Below are 16511 nucleotides of genomic sequence, written 5' to 3' on the forward strand. Positions count from 1 at the left end.
CGCCATAGCAGAAAACATGACAAGAGGCAATCCTAATGAAGATTTCTGACCAGTAATGTCACGCTTTTAACCTCAACGGCTCCCAGCAGAGCACAGTTTGTCAGCAACACGAGCTGCATGCTCTAAACCAACGTGACTGTCACACACGGTCCAGCTAAGGTTTCAAACACTTACGGTTTCAAAATTGCTGAACTGTTCTTACCATTTAATGTGCTTTTTAATAAGGCTACGTTTGCAAAAGACTGCTGCCTGGAGACTGCTGGTATTCTCGGATGTCGATTGGAGAAAAAGGTGGCGCCGCCAAGACACCTCGAGTCAGGTGGAGTTGTCAAGCCAGGCCACTACTGACCCTTTGCCGTGACGGACATCCAAACAACCTGTGTGTTCCGGTAAAGTTTGTCAAAAAACAAACTAACTTAATATCATTTATATAGTTTATTTTATCTTTCTACAGTTGGCCTTAATGCTTTAGTTTAAACATTGCTGTTGCTTTGCTAACTATCCCAGGTTTGTTTTGTGGTAGCATTATGTTGCAGTTTACATCCATGTTTTGTTTTTTTGTAAAGCTAACACTACTGAACCATGTCATCAGTTTAAATGTTCCTTTTGTTTCAAGGTACATTTTTGGTAAATTACTTCTGTTTTCTTTTGTACTCACCGTTGTTGGATCCTTCAGATCCTGCAGCCAGAGCAGCTCTACGCCGACCCAGCACTTCCTGTTTGAATTGGTGTTTGATGTCATCACTGGGCTCTACCAAATGGAGGGTTTTCTTTTTTGCATCATATTGTTTTTCTTTAAAGTGACCTTTTGACTTGATCTGCAGTTTAATTGTTTTAGTTCAGAGCCCATATAGTTGAGCATATGGGTTTGTGGATTAGATAAATAATCTTATTCCTGCTTCACTGTTTAGACTTTGTTGTTTGGTTTGGCCTATTTTCCAACGACAGATAAATAAAATGCTGCCGTGTTTCTAATTGTGTATAAAACCAGTACGATTTTGGCAACTGGGGACTAAAGTCAGAGAACCAAGATGTCAAAAAAATCAAAACCACTATAAACCTTGTATTGTCTGCCAGCACTGATTACTTGTCACCTCCCTTGCTGCTCCAACTCCACTGCCTCACAAAAGACTCAAAAAATATTGTTTACCAATATGCAATCTCACTCAGTTTGAACAGTTATGCTAGGATGGCATCACAGGCATGCCATCCTGTGATGGGTAGAGTTTGATGTAAAGACCTTGATAGCAGACAAAGAAGTTTCTGATTAAAAATGACACAGGAATGTTCTGAAAGATAGGAAAGAAGATTAGTGGGCATACCTTTTGACCCCTCATTTTGTGCCCTTCTCATCAACCAGTGGAAAAGTTGTTGTCATAGGTTACACGATGAGAATCTCGTCCCTAGTAACGACTGCCCCTTTGTCCGCAGTCGTTACTAGGGGACGAGTAACTACTGCAATTTGGAGGTGATTCCAATTAACCCCTTTTGTCCCTAAAGTGTAAATACCTCCCATATAATTTAGCCCCAAGTTTCTCGCCACTAATTACCCCGGCTAATCCTCCACCTTCCCCACCTGAGCGAAAAGCTTGCCCCCCTTGCTCTCGGTCTCCCCCCGTTACACTATGGATTCCCTGTCAACTCGCTGTGGGGGAGATCGAACTCTAATTAAGATTGTTAATGAAGATTTAATTTTCCACTTCAAAGAAACCGTTGAACGTCGAGAGCAACTGCAGCAAAAAAAACAACAAAAAACGCATGAGTGAGAGAGCGTGAAAAAAAACAAAACAAAGAAAAGACGGAGGAAGACCATATAGGCGAGAAGTAGAAGTGAAAGAGGCTTTTGTCGAAACTACTACAGGCGCAGATGGAGGCAGGAGCTTGCCTGGAAACTGTTCTAAATCTCACAGAGATAGAGGCTGTCACGTCTGAAAAGTTATGCTGAGCTTGAAATGCAGGTCTGCTGAGATCGACTGCAGTTCTTCACACGTTAGCTGTGCTTGAAATTCAGAGATGCACGACCGTGAGTGTGGTGCAGAGCGAAGCACACGAGAACTCACACTGTGCTGAGTAGCCAGAGGGATAGAGTATGTCACAAAGGTTCAAACAGAATGAGGAATTTCAATGGACTTAAACACCCATCCCCCCCAAAAAAACCGAAAAAAAGCCCCCCCAAAAACAAAACATACACATGCATATATGCACCCATACACACCAGCTCTTGTGTCCTGTGATGTAACCCTGCAACATTGACTGTGTGCAGCTCTCCAGCTGTGTTTGTAGTCAGGGACTCCCAGGTGTGTAGCGCTATAAGAACCCATTTCATCTCCAGCTACGCCATTAAAACTACGATCAATTATGCATGCTGTAATTATTGACAGAGCCGTGACAGTGCGCCTCACCTAGCCTTGCTGCATTGCAGTGCTGACACTTGGAGGGAGCCGGTAAGCGGGCAAGTGCGCGAAGGGAGCTGCAAATTGATAAGGCGGCTCTGCTGGTTACATGTTGATATGTTTTATCAGGTTTGGTGGTGGTTAATGCAAGTTAATGCCCTATTTGGCCTCCAACTGATTTCCCATCCGCCTTAGATAAAGGGTGCTGCTCGCAAAGAGGGGGGCAAGTCAGCCTCCAGCACCTCATAATTATGGGAAGGCATCGCCTTTGACAGAGGTGGCAAAGGCTCTTTCTATCGCAGCCTGCAGAATCAACTCTCACCCTTCACAAATATGATTTTCTGTAATGCAACAGACTTGCATATTAACTGCTAATATGCTCCTCTCTCCTTCCTTTCTCTCTCTCTCTGCTTCTTTCTTTTTCCTGACTCGAGGCGGGTATTATCATTATAATCAAGCGAAGACCCAGCTAACACGCTCATTCTCCAAACCATCATGTAGTAATAATCCCCTCCTTCATATTTGATTATTGTAATAAATCTTTTTAACTAGCTACTCTGTCACACAGCAATGGTGCACATCTCCCCAATCCATCATCCGGCAGGACAAACGCTGCAGAAATCAGGCGAGCCGCAAAGGTTGTTGAACGGGCCTCGTACATTCCGCCAGCAGCTGTCGGGTTTGCTCTATTTGCTTCTGCTTTGGAGTTTGAATAGCATTTTTAAAAAATATTTTTTATTCCCTCCTGCTCCCCCCGCCACCATTCTTTGTCTTCCATATCGCCAATGCGCAAACGAAGAACATTCCCTCTTTGTGTGAAAGCGTGATTACTCTGCAGAGCTCTCTGTCCTCTATTACTGACCTCGCATCTTCCTGTCGGAGGAAATCAGACCAGACAAGGTGTTCCTTCATCCTGCCCGCCGGCCGGCGCGCACACCCCCACACACTCACACACACATACACACACACCCGCACGTTTACCGTAGCCTTTGGTTCGGGAGTTTCAAAAGACCAATTTGATGAAGCACACCCACCGTCTCGCGAGGAGACACATGCTCAACAAGGCGCTCTCGCATTTGGACGCACCGCGGGTTGACGCGGGCCATTTCTCTCCAGCTTTCTCTCAGCCGTCCACACGCAACAGATGGGGCCAATTATCTGTCAATTTTGGGAGACTGGCGGAGAAGGCACTGTGCGGGATGCACTTGCATCCTTGAAAAGGTTCCGCTTTTGTTCAGAATTTATGACTAGAAATGGTACGACAAGGATCACAAATAGACTCTCAGGATAGGTTTGTGGAACCGTATCGACAACATCATGCCGATGCAGTGAAGTCGGCAGGGGGCTCAGGAACTGACGGGACCAACTTGTTTCATTAAAGAGAGATCTTTAGGTCAGGCCCACGTGGCACTTTGAGACTACAGACAGTGCCGTGCTAAGCACCGTCATATTCCTTTACTTTCTCCTTTCCTATTTTCTTCTTCCCTGTTTTTCCTTCTCATTGTCTTTGAACTATTCTGCATTCTGTCATGTTACACCAGAAACTTTAACATATTTGCTGATTGACCAACATACAGCAGACTATAAAGAAGATGATACATATGTTTTATACGTTTTAACAAACACAACTCTGAAAAAGGCGCCTTGTATTGGTATCCATCCCCTCTTTACTCTGATACCCTTTGATGTAGCTGTTCTGTAAAGGCACACAGATCAAGAACAAAGCTGAGGTTGGGTTTATAGCAAGAGTAGGCTGTAAAAACAATCCTTCAACAGAAAACTGTTCAATCCATCAGCCCAAAAGATAGCAAGGGTATGGAACAACTGAAAAGCTACTAAGACTTGCTCACCACGCTGGAGAGTAAAGGTCATGGTAATCCTGGAGTAGTTATAGACATCCACAGCTCAGGTGGAAGAAGCTAGAACCGAACGTCTCGCTTTAGTGCACTCCACAAGTCAGGTCGTCATGGAGGACTGGAAGGAAGAGTCTTTGTTGGACTAATTCAGAGTTTGCGACAAGTAATGTATGGAGCAGACAGGGATGAAGGTCCTCCTGTCCGATGACAACAAAACAAAGCTTTTCTTCAGGAGGTAGCCTGGTTAGCAGTGATCAAAAGACGCGGGTCAGGAGAATCCTCGAGCAAAACCATTTAGAAGGTACAAAAGACTTTACGTCCCAGCAGGGATGTAAAGGAAACAAAACAATCATAGAGCCAAAGGTGAAATGAATTGATTTAGATAAAGGCCTGTCAATTTGTGTCGTGAATGGGAAAGACAAAGTCCATATCTGAACCCAATTAAAAACCTGAAAATTAAGATCACATCCCAATCGCATTGGACTGAGCCCGAGTTGTTTTGCAAAGAAGCCTAGGCAAGAATTTCAGTATTTACATGAGTAAAGCTGATTGAGACAAAAACCCTGTAATCTTGTTTTTCCACCTCTCAGCTAAGCACTTCTGTTCTGGTCTGTTCCCATAAAGTCACAATTGAATACACTGAAATTTGTGACACTTCAAAGGCAACAACTAAGCAACAATCATCTGCTCTCATGACTTGTAGTCATGTGAGGACTTGACGAGTGGCCCAAGTCAGTCTTCATTTTTGTCTGAGTATTTATGGAAGCTGAAAGAGTTTCAAAAGCGAGCCGTGGAGGGCTGCGGATTCCATCCGCAAGCCTTTATTCTCCGTAAAACAAACGATTCCACTAATCAGGCTTTGATTGAACCAATTTGGGAGGCTCAGAGGGAGCGATAATCAGGTCTGTCAAGTGGTTTAGTCGGCGCAGCAATCCAAAACTCAGAAATAGGACAAATCAAGAGAATCATCGCTTCTGATTTTGACCAATCAGTCGAACGGAGCGCTGAATCAACTGCAGATGAGACACCTGCAGCCAATCAAGGCAGTGGAATAAAGTGTCTAATTAGAGAGGAGAGAAAGGTCACTTGTTGGGATGGCATGCTAATTACTTTTGCGGTGACTGCCCAGGAATGAGTGACAGTTTTTTTGTTTTTGTTTTTTTAATAGCTGAGTGAGACAAAAAGTTTGAACATTTCACAAAAGCTGAAGTGATGACATTGTTCAAGTGATGTAACAGCAAAGCATCACACAGGTGCTCACAATGTAATATGAACTCAGTAAATAGTTATTACACATTTCAGATTTTAAAGTGAATATATCACCCAGGACATAATCAAATCTTCACTAAAAACATCACTAAATGTTTAATGGATCATTTTATCACGTTACCGCCAAGGGTAAAACATCCGACAGTACTTTTCAGTATTAAAAAGTCAGAATATTTTTGACGCAAAGGCTCTGTGGTTGACAGCATGCAACTTCATGTGACAAAACAACTAAACTTTTGAAGCTGGAGTTCTGGAAGCTTAATGTTCAGTATGAAACATTAAATATCTGATTTTGATGAAATAAGAAAAGTAGTAGTCGATTTTGGGATGTTTTGTTGACAAAATTAACAAATTGTCCTTTGGAACTGGCTGACACCACTAAAAAAAAGCACTGAGGAACGCTATTTTTAAAATGCCAAGACATCCAAGACAGAAACGGACAGCATACAAAGAGTTTCTAAGCTCTCGGAGAACGTGCAGCTAACGCTTCGCTCCAAGATACACTTCCTGTACTATATCACCGCTCCAAACACTTCAAACTAATGAAATCTTGATATTATTGGACCGATTATATGTCATTTTAAACAGTTTGTGGTTTGTGAAAGTTTCACACTATTTGTGACAAGTAGGAACGCTTTCTTTTCTCCCCAAGAATATTGTAAACATCCCATCTGATTCTTGTGAAGTCAACATCATGTATCATCATGAATCAGATATCTTCGTTGCAGCTCCTTGAGTTTGCCCTTTTGTTAAAATTTACCCGAACCAAATGGAAGTGGAAGTCAGTGTGATGCCTCTGAAGTACACTTTCTCACAAGCTAGCCAAAGCTAGCTTGTGAGAAAGATGTGCGTAAAAGAAAACTGAGTCAGAAATAGATTCTGCAGCAATAACCCAAAATCTCTCATAAAATCCACCAAAAACTGACTGAGAATTTAAAAAAAAAAAAAAAAGGAAAGTCATGGGTGAAAGAATTAAAAATTTCATTGAGATGCTTTGGGCTAACTTAAAACAGGATGAACATGGGAGAAAATTCTCAACGATGTAACATTAGCCATTAGGGATTTTGCAAACATTAGTAGGCTCATTTTTGGTGTTGACCTGTAATTAAATCTATTTCATTCCCAGAGACCAACAAAACACAAATTACACACCGACATGTGAACATTACTTTAAAAAAAGAGACTTTTATATACCATAACTTAGAGTTGCTCTCTAAGATAAGACACCTATGCGAGTGTTTAGCTACTCTTAGGAGAACTTGAGAATTTCCTTAGGTAAATTGAAATGCAAAATTAATTTGGTACTTCAATTGCAGAGGCAGAAATGCATAAAAGATGAAAAAAAGCCACTTTCCCTTAATTCACAGTTTATTAAATTCCCAAAGAGAGGTAAGTATCTATAAAACCTCCATCTCTCTCAGGCAGAACCAAGTACTGACATATTCCATTTTAGTGCATAATAGAAATGAAATACAGATTTGTGTGTGTGTGTGTGTGTGTGTGTGTGTGTGTATGGACACACACACCCCCACGTACACAGTTTCTTTCAAATGAGTTGTTCACTGAGACAGGCTTCCCAACAGGTTTCTCTGTAACTACACCACTGTTTTGCACAACAAGCGTCTGCCAGAGGCCACATGTATAATTGAACGGTCGGCTTGTCCATTGTCGAGAGAAGAGCTACCACATGACGAACCCATTTACAAATGTTAAATACAGGGTGCTGCTTTTATTCCAGCTCAGTTGATCGATTTCTAATCTACAATACATACATATAGTCCCGACAGTGCTCCATTTGAACACCTAAATTATTCTTCTTCTTCCCCCCCCCCAAACAAAAGTGTTTTTGTTTTTTTTTTAAATCTCATATAGTCTCTTTCAGCAGTATTATTCAGTGGTATTTACATTTAAAATGATTTTACATACAGTCAAACAACGTATATATTTTTAATCGACATCTTATAAAACAAGTGTTATCGTTGACTTTGTTCATGATCCGTTACTGAACATCGTACAGTAGAAAAGTGCATTCCAGCTGAAAACTCAAAACTCATTTGCATTATGACCTTTGATGACAACACGACGGCCTACGGCGGGAGTCTCTGTGCTGATGCGCCCCTACCGTTTAATTAAAAGGTTTGTGGAACGTTTTTCATTTAGGCAGTACAAGTGTTCAGAGAAGGAAGTGATCGGCACCGATTACCCCTCCCCCACTTGTTATCAGAAATCATACTTGGTCCTCAAGGTGCGTACGGTGAGACTACGTAGGGCGGCTTTGGAGGGACACAGAAAATAGAAAGGAGAAAGAAAACAGCAGACTTCACAGGTAAAACTGTTCGATAACTGAATGTCCAGTGTTCTAAAAAGTGAGTTGAATACTTGTACAGTGCTTTGAAAAAGTATTTCTAACCCCTGAACCTTTTCACATTTTGTGACGTCGCAATCACAGACCTCAAGGATTTTATGGTAAATCATAAAATAATAGCAAAGTCTTTCTTTTTGTGCCAAAACTGATTATTTCGCATTATTAAAGAGGTGTTGATTTTTCTTTTCCAACAATCACTTTTGAAAAAAATAGACTTAGGTAGTTATTTTAGTGGGACTTTGTTGTGACACCACATGGTTACATTCTGTGTTTTTTGTCTTTGTCCTGAATGTATCCATTTTAATTTGTACCCTTTATTTGTTCTTTTTTTCCCTTTTGTTCTCATATCTAATTAATTATTTTGTAGGGCAATACTTCTGTTCGCTAGTCTGCAATGTTTGTTTTGTATGAACAAATTGGCAAATTAAAAAGAAAATCTGACACAAAGTAGTGCATAGTTGTAAAGCGGAAAGAATGGGATTTATTTAAAAAAAATTTTTTTGTGTTACAATTGAAAATCAGAACAATTTGGTTTCAGTTTATTGAACCCCTTTAACTGGACATCCTTAAATCAAATCAAGTGGATTGACTTCATAAGTCTCCTATATAGTCAACATCCCCCTGATGTCAAATTTAACATCAGTAGGCCTTCTTTGACATTCTTCCCATCAACCAACACATACAAGTAAGCAAACACACACTGTTTAAACAGGTGGTGTTTAGTGTAGAACAGCTCAGTTGTGCCAAATCGAACTATTTGTACATTTGGGACAATAGGCGATCAAATGCAGTCCTTTTACGAAACTGAAAATGTACTTTAGTTTGGGAAAAATTTCAAGCTCCATCTCAAACACCAACGTCGATTTCTTTAGCCATAGCAATATTAGACAAATGTTGGTGTTTAAGCTATATGTGGGGGCACTCAATTTCAATTTACTTTACTGGACAGTGGCAAATAGAAAATGTACTATGGGCACAAATGGCAGTTAGCATTAGCAAGGACAATAGCTTATGGGACAGAAAACCACCACAGAATGTGCATCATGTCTCCTGTTTAACATGGTAGTGGCTGCATCATGCTGTGGAGATGCTTCTTCCAGCAAACTTGTAAGGTGGTCAGAGTTAATGGGAGCATGGAAAACATTTTAAATCCTTCCACCTCGTCGGTATGCACTACTTTGTGTTGCCGAATGTTCAAGTCTTCTTAGGTTAGAAGGTTACAGTGTGACAAAATGCAAAAGATTCAAGAGAGAAAATAAATACTTTTGAAGGTATTGTGGATCACCTTGTTTTAGTACAATCAATGCTTTACTTTATTCAGTCCTTCTTGTTGGGACGTGTCGGCGTGTAAAATCTCTGTAAACATATCAACACTCGACTACAAAAGGTTGGGGGCGTGAGACGGGGTGGTGGTGTTGGGAGAGTGGGGGACAACATCCTTCAATGGTTTAAATTTTTCACAATGTCTGTTTTACTGTGACTCAAAGGAGGTTTGGAATCTTTTGGCGGGACTTAAATGATTCATCATTTTCATTTGGAATGGAGAAGCAAGCTGAATTATTCACTTTTCTGCCCCAGCAGAAGGAATAAAAAGTAATAGTTCGCTGTACAATCGCTTCATTATGAGATCATTTCTGACGCTATACATTCCCGCCATCCCAGTCCCTCTTCATCCCAGAAACCCTTCCGGCCATTTTGTGTGTTTTTCCACTTTCCGACTCCGTCTGCGCATCATTCCAAATACCAACACCGTCGCCTGTGCAGCACTACTTCTTATTCTTCTCTTTAAATTGTCCCTGGGTATTTTGATTTCTACTCCTCATCTCTTTCTCTTTTTTATCTTTATTTAATTCTTCACACTTAAGCTCACGAAGACTGGTGTGTCTGAATAATCCACTTGTTCTTACATAGCCAGACTTTCTCTCTCACACAAACACACACAAACACCCACACGCATACAAGTAGCATCTTTCTTTCTTTCTCCTTGTTTTCCTGCTAATTCTCATTCCATACGTGCGGGCTGAATTAAATCGAGTCTGGGATGTTTGGGTTGTTTTTCTTTGTCCAGAGCGTTTAACAAATTGTTGCTGCCCCGAGCCCATGCAGCCTCCGCATTGTCTCGGTATCTGTGCTCAACCATATCAGCGTTTCAACACTTATTGCTTTAAATTACATCAATCACTCCCTCTCCTGCCCTCACATTCTCCATCCTCCCTTGGCTCATTTTTCTCTGTCTCTTTTTATTACTTTGCCTCTTCATCTTTCTCTCCTTTAACTTCTCTTCACATTATTCTACCTCTAGTTGCCTTTTCATCACCTACCCTTCCTTACTGCCTCCTTTGCCCCCACTGATTTTCCGTTTTTTTTTTTTTTGCTCTCCTCAGTCTTTCCCTTCATCTCTTGCTTCCTCCACCTCTCTTTTCTCTGTTTGGTCAGACTCTTCCTTCTGCTCTCTCTCCTTTTTGGCAACTTCTTCAACTTTTTCTTGATCTTCTCTAGCTTTCTCTCTGTTTTTAAAGAGCTGGGCTAGTTTCTGGAACTGAGGGCCCCAGTCTTCGAGCCCCACGCCCCAATCCTCCTTCTCGCCGTCGCTCTCCAGTGAGCTGAGGGACCCGGCTCTGGATCCTGTCCCCTCCAGGCCGTACACCTGCACAGAGTCGTACGGCGGCTGAGAAGGGTCGAAAGTGACCTGGGCGAGACGCAGGCGTAGGAACTCACCCACCCTGAGTGCCAAGGAGGGACCGCCGGGGCCCTGTGGCCCTCTCGTTGCCTCCATCCCAGGAACCCAGCCGGGCCCATAGCCCATCACTCCCCCTAGCGTTCCCCTCGGCTGCCCCGGGAAGGGTAAAAGCTGGGGGCTCATATCCCTCCTGCCCAAAACGTACCCCCCTAAACCCATCTGCTCTCGCCAGTCCCCCATAAATCCAGCTGCCTCCGAGAAGACGGACGGCGTTCCGGTCAGCGGGATTCCTCCGTTCTCCCTGTCCGGTCTCGCCACCACAAAGTTGCTTCCCATTTCCAGGCCCCCTCTCCCCAGACTGCTGGTGTAGTCCCTCTTTCCAGGCACCTCCCCCTGGAGGACAGTGGCGTAGTTGCGTCCGCCGACTGATTGTCCATCTCTGGAAGCGTTCCCGACTCCTCGTCCCCGCTCCCCTCCTCCCCCTTCGGTTCCTCCTCCTTCCCCGCTGGGGTCGTGTTCGGGCAGGCCGGGGCCGGTGCGCTTCGGGGACGGGCCGGAGCGGGAAGCCCTGCGCCCGGCCATGGGGAGGGTCGCCGAGTCACAAACCCAGCCTCCGACGGCGTGACCCTGACCCATCAAAGAGCCAGAGCGGGTCATAACGAGGCTGTGCTCCCTGGGCAACGTCTCTGACTGCACCTGGGGGAAACATAGGTGAGCATGATTACATTCAGTTATGAAAATAAAATCAGTCTTATTAGCCGAAATAGGAAGAAAAATTTTACATAAGAGACAGTAAATATGGTAGAGAGTGGTGACACAAAGTTCAGATGTTGGTTCCTACACAGTTTTTAATAAAAGTCTAAACTTTTCCAGACTTAAACAATCCTCGGTCCTCTTTAGCCTATTTTCATTTTTTAAAGTTTAAACAGAAAACCTCACAAAAAATGTTTGGTAGCTATTAGGGATACAAACAATTAATCAGCCTACTTCTTGATTGGATTATTAGATTCAAATTTGTTTCAATCAATTAAATTAATTGAATCAACTGAATTAATAACGTCCGCTTATTAGCATTGTAGTTTGCCATTCATTCAGAAGAGGGCACCGCTTGTCATCCCTAAAATAGAGTCAGCTGATACAGGACTAAAGCTGGCGGGGAGATTCCAAAATGGGAAAGAGAAACGGTCTAAAAAGAGCGCGATGTGGGACGCAAAATGCCCTTCAGGCGGTTTTGTTTTGAAATACTTCTCAACCACAAATTACTGATGTGCTACAAAGTTTAATAATGTGAAAAAACTGCCATTTTCGGTTTATTCAGGCAGTATTTAAATACAGCTGACACAAAATATATATATATATTTTTTTAATTCGGCGTATTTTGGAAAGTTTTGCCCTTTACATTTTGGAAAGACGGCCGGCCATCTTGATTCAAGAGAAATCTCAAGTTTTTAAGAAAATGGCTGCTTATCAATTACCATGATGAATCAGCTTTAGATTAACTCATTAATCGATAACTTGTATTCCATGTAGCCGTTTCTAAATAGGAAGAAATGAACAAGAAAATAAGAAATGGAAGGGAGGAAGAGATTTAAGAGCAAAAGAATATTGGAAGCATAAAAGAAAAGAAGGTAGAAGGGAAGCATGCAAAAAATGAAGGCGAAATAGAAATTGACTGATGAATTAATGAGAGCAGCTTTCAGATAATAGAACAGGGAATAAAAATAAAATTAAAATATGGAAACCCATCATTCGCCAAACTCATCCAGAGTTGGAAAAAAAAAAAACATCAATCAATTTCCATCCGCTTCCAGAATTTTGCTCGCTGCATAGGAACCCTGTGGAAAAAGCTAGAAAAAAAAAAAACGATGATAGAAAGGGCCTGACATGATAGAGAGAGAAACTGAACTCAAGTGAAGGGAGCAGAAGAGGAGCTGCACGAAGTCATAGATATTAATTGAAAAGCAGAATGAGCCAACAGTGAAAGGGTGATGAATCGGGAAGTGAAAGAGAGATAGAATATTTGAAAATTAAATAAAGCAGCGGAGAGCCTCGCTATGACTTAATAAATAAAAGAAGACACAAAAATGTACAATGGGGTATAAATGTGCTGATATATCTGCACCATCAACTTCTCCCGCCATTGTCCTGCTCAGTTCTGCTGATTTACAGACACTAAAACGCTTTAATGTGGGAGGACCGCAATTATCTACCGTATTAAGTTAAATGGAAACTTAACAATTCCTTTATATTTGCTTAATTACTTTCTAACATATTATTTGCTCATACAACAGAATAATTAAGTCACTCATTCAACTTTAATTCCAATTCCGATGCAGCCATCTATCATTAGCCACGAAATTATTTACATTTATTTTATGATTTAGCGCTACAGCTACCTTTATTTTTTTTTTTCTTCCTTCTCATGATATCTAGCTCTCCATCTGTTCACATATTTCACTGCTTTTGCAGAGCAGAATGCCAGTTTTCACACCAAATGCTCATACATGCATGATTTGCACAATGAACACGTGAGGATAATTAGACGGACCGTTTCAGTACGTCCCGCAAATCCGAACCAAAATACATTTTGCAAACAGGGCACTTCCTTTCAACTCATCAAAAAGTTGATTTATAATCCAACATCAATTGAATTAACTTCCAAATCAATCTCAACAGTGCCTCGCAAAAGTCTTCACTTCATTCTGTTTTTAGTTACATAGGCACACACTTTAATGTGAGAAGTGGAATGAAAAGGAGTCGATACTTAAAGCCTAGACTCAAATCCAACAAGGAATTAATTGAGTATTTGCAACAAATGAATATGCTTTGAGCACATTTGTTAAGCTTGAGGCCATAGTTACTTATGTGGCCCCTGGCATACAGAGGGCCACATAAATTAAGCTAATAGTTGAATGTTTAACTATTATTTTATTAGTCAATTCAAGTCAGTTTTTGTTTGTATAAGACCAAATTACATCAGTGTGAAAAGATTTTAGAAAATGTTACATTTTAAGTGCTAATCAACGCATAGAAAACTATAAAATTTAGCAGTTTGTTAATAGATAGTTTTATCAATCCTTCCTGCCACTGTCTGCCCTTTGAGGACATTCATGTGTTGACGGTGTTTTGGGTTGGTGTCCTACGATAAGATGAACCTGCAGTCTTTTTTAGGTTTCTCTTTCAGAAATGTGCAATATTTAGCTCCATCTTAAGTTGTAGATACTTCTGCAAGGTAATGCATATTTTCCAAGCGATCTTTTCCGTATATTCCTCACCCAGTCCAGATCCTGATTGTGATTACTTTTGTCCTCATTACTTCCGTCCATGCAGCTGCTTCCCGGTCCCGTCCCGCCTCCTCTCTCCTGACTGTCGCTAGTCCTCGGAGTCCCTCCGTCCGACGTGCTTACTCCGCTTTGCGGCGCCGTCCCATCACGGCTGCCAGTGCGACTGCCCGTTCGGCTCCCTGTGCTGAGGTCTGTGGGCGCTACGTACACCGCCCCCGACTCCATCGGCCCGACCATGGCGCCTTGGTTCTGGATGACCAGGGAGTGGTCCGGCTGGACTCCGGGAATACGGTACGCCAGCTCCACCAGGCCCGGATCGAAGGTTCCACCTGGTGTACGGCGGAGAACAGGGAGGGTGTGGCTGCTGTAGCAGAGGCGACCGTAAAGGGGTCCTCCTGGTGCCGAGTAGCTGTCCACACCTGGATTCTGGGGCCAGGCGTAGTTGCGACCTTTGTCTTGACCTTGCTGGGTGTAACGCCTGGAAAACAAACAAAATGTTCAAAACTAGATCCTTTTACGGCTGGACAATAAATCCATAATGTATATCGTGATAGCGGCGTGATCCAAAAGTTAGCGTGCTCGTTTCTGGCGCTGCTTGTGATTAAACTCATAATTGCACTATTTCAAGCTGTGCAGTGAGTGATACTGCTAGAATATCTGTTAGAATATCCAATAATTTCACAGAAATCTGATCCAGAACCACATGGCATTCTGGGGGATGTAGGCAGAGGAAAGGCTTTAACCACTCAACCTCTCATCGCTCGCTCGCTCACTCACTCACTGGTTACCTAGCAACAACCTGTTGAGTCTATTGTGCAACAACAGTTCCAAGTTTTGCCACAGTGCCTCATAACTTCAAAATAAAAAACAATAGCATGCAACTGCTATTGAAAACTGGGGATAAAACTGGGGATAAAACTGGGTAAGTTTTATCCCCAGTTCTCACAGTTTGTCTTTGCCAGTTTGCCTTTTTGCTTTCAGATATTAAAAACAAAAAGCAAAGCAATAATGATCAATTTTGACTGGTAATGCTTATATGTTTTTCAGCCATTTCATCCAGTCCTGTATCATTTAGTGGTTTTTTTTAGCAATGTGCTATCTGAGTTACACTAAACAGGGATATTTTGATCTTACAACTGTCCTGCTTGTAAACTACCAATCTAATATAATATAATCCTGTACAAGATCAGCCACTATGAGAGCAAGTTACTGAAAATACATCGAGCTTGAACTAACAGCAAACGTTGTTTGTTCAAATATGCTAATGCTATTATAAGGCAATAAATCACTGCTTTGCAAAAGAATCTATCATAATTTGGGTAAAAATGCAAAACGCGGCTTCACAAAGTTTAATTGAATAACTTCTCAGGCACACTGCATCAACAACAAGAAAACCTAAAAAGGAATTGTTGCAGTGATGTTGCACTATTGCACTAGATTATTTTTTCTAAATGTTGTTGTGTCCATGTCTTATAAAATGAAAAAAAAAAAAAAGCAATTTTCGATAAACTGCAGGCACTCTTTGTACTTGTTTATGGCCTCTCTCCATATGGCCCGCATGAATTCGGGAACTAATTATTAGTCCAAAGGCAATAACAACATTTCACAGAAGCATCAAAGTGGGTGCAAACAGCCCTCTGATGTAGCGGGACACAAACGAGCTTTAACAAAAATGGACAGAACAAAGTGGTCTCCCGGGACCGCCGCGCTTGATAGCCTTCTGTTTCGGCATTTTGATCGGGGATTGATTATGACCCGGGAGCTGCGACCCGACTGGTTGCTTAAGTGGATCGGTTGAGTCCTGAGTGCGATGGAAGCCTTTTCTACAGAGGGAGGGACGGAGGGGTGCTGAGGAAGTGATGTTTACCTCTTGTGCTCCCTTTGGCGTGTAATGTGAGACCAGCTTTGAGGTTTTGATGAAACCGAACTTGTATGAGTGTTATGTAAACAACCCTCAGCCTACTCACACATTCCTGCTGTCTAGCGTGCGATAGCCCCGAGAGCGGGAGCTGTGCGGCGCGCTCTGGAGCGCGGCGATATCAAAGGCGGCCGTGTCGGCCTCCCCGCCGCCCTCGTCGTCGTAGGTTATGATGTTCTCGCGCACGTCGTCCTCCTCCAGCGGCGACAGGGAGTCCCTCTTCTGACGGCGCAGCGACAGCGACAGGGCGCTCACTGCTGCGGAGGGGACAGGCGTCGATGATATTCAAGTAAAAAAAGAAAAAGAGAGAGAGGGAGAAAGAATGATGAACAATGAAGAAGAAGGTGCATCATAAGCCACAGGGGAAATAAAGGAAAGCAGGTGGAGGACGGAGTGAGTGAGAGTCATATGGACAAAGAGGTGAAATTCTCAAAGACAAAGAGAACGCAGAAGAGGCCTTAGGTTAGAGGGCCGGTATATCATATCAGCAGACTGCATGCCTCCACTCTGTAATTGACTTTGCGCTCTAACTGGGCAAACTGATACCTTACTCTCTCATGACTCCATGACTCTTGTTCTATATTCTCCAAGCAAGGAGCTGCATTTGACCCTGAGCTGTGGCAATGAGCAGAGCGATGGAAGCTCATTAGCACGTGTTCAGCAGGGATACCTGTGGCCACGTTTAGCCATTGTGCATGGTTTCATAATTTACAATGGAATCATAATTACCTTACTAACTGGGGAAA

The 16511-nt window shown here is 42.4% G+C and overlaps 1 protein-coding gene across 2 annotated transcripts in view; it reads right to left on the reverse strand.

The window, feature by feature from the left end:
• Positions 1-6868: 6868 nt before the first annotated feature.
• Positions 6869-16511, reverse strand: part of LOC102236017 — a 231392-nt gene continuing 221749 nt past the window's right edge. For both annotated transcript variants that reach the window (XM_023335753.1, XM_023335752.1), the window contains 3 exons: positions 15815-16022; positions 13839-14325; positions 6869-11259 (listed from right to left, as the gene is read on the reverse strand). In XM_023335753.1, coding sequence (XP_023191521.1) covers positions 10264-11259; positions 13839-14325; positions 15815-16022 — 1691 coding nt within the window. In that variant the 3' untranslated portion in view covers positions 6869-10263. The remainder of the gene's footprint in view (positions 11260-13838; positions 14326-15814; positions 16023-16511) is intronic.

The sequence above is a fragment of the Xiphophorus maculatus genome, chromosome 6 (assembly GCF_002775205.1).
Source record: "Xiphophorus maculatus strain JP 163 A chromosome 6, X_maculatus-5.0-male, whole genome shotgun sequence".
Lineage (NCBI taxonomy): Eukaryota > Metazoa > Chordata > Actinopteri > Cyprinodontiformes > Poeciliidae > Xiphophorus > Xiphophorus maculatus.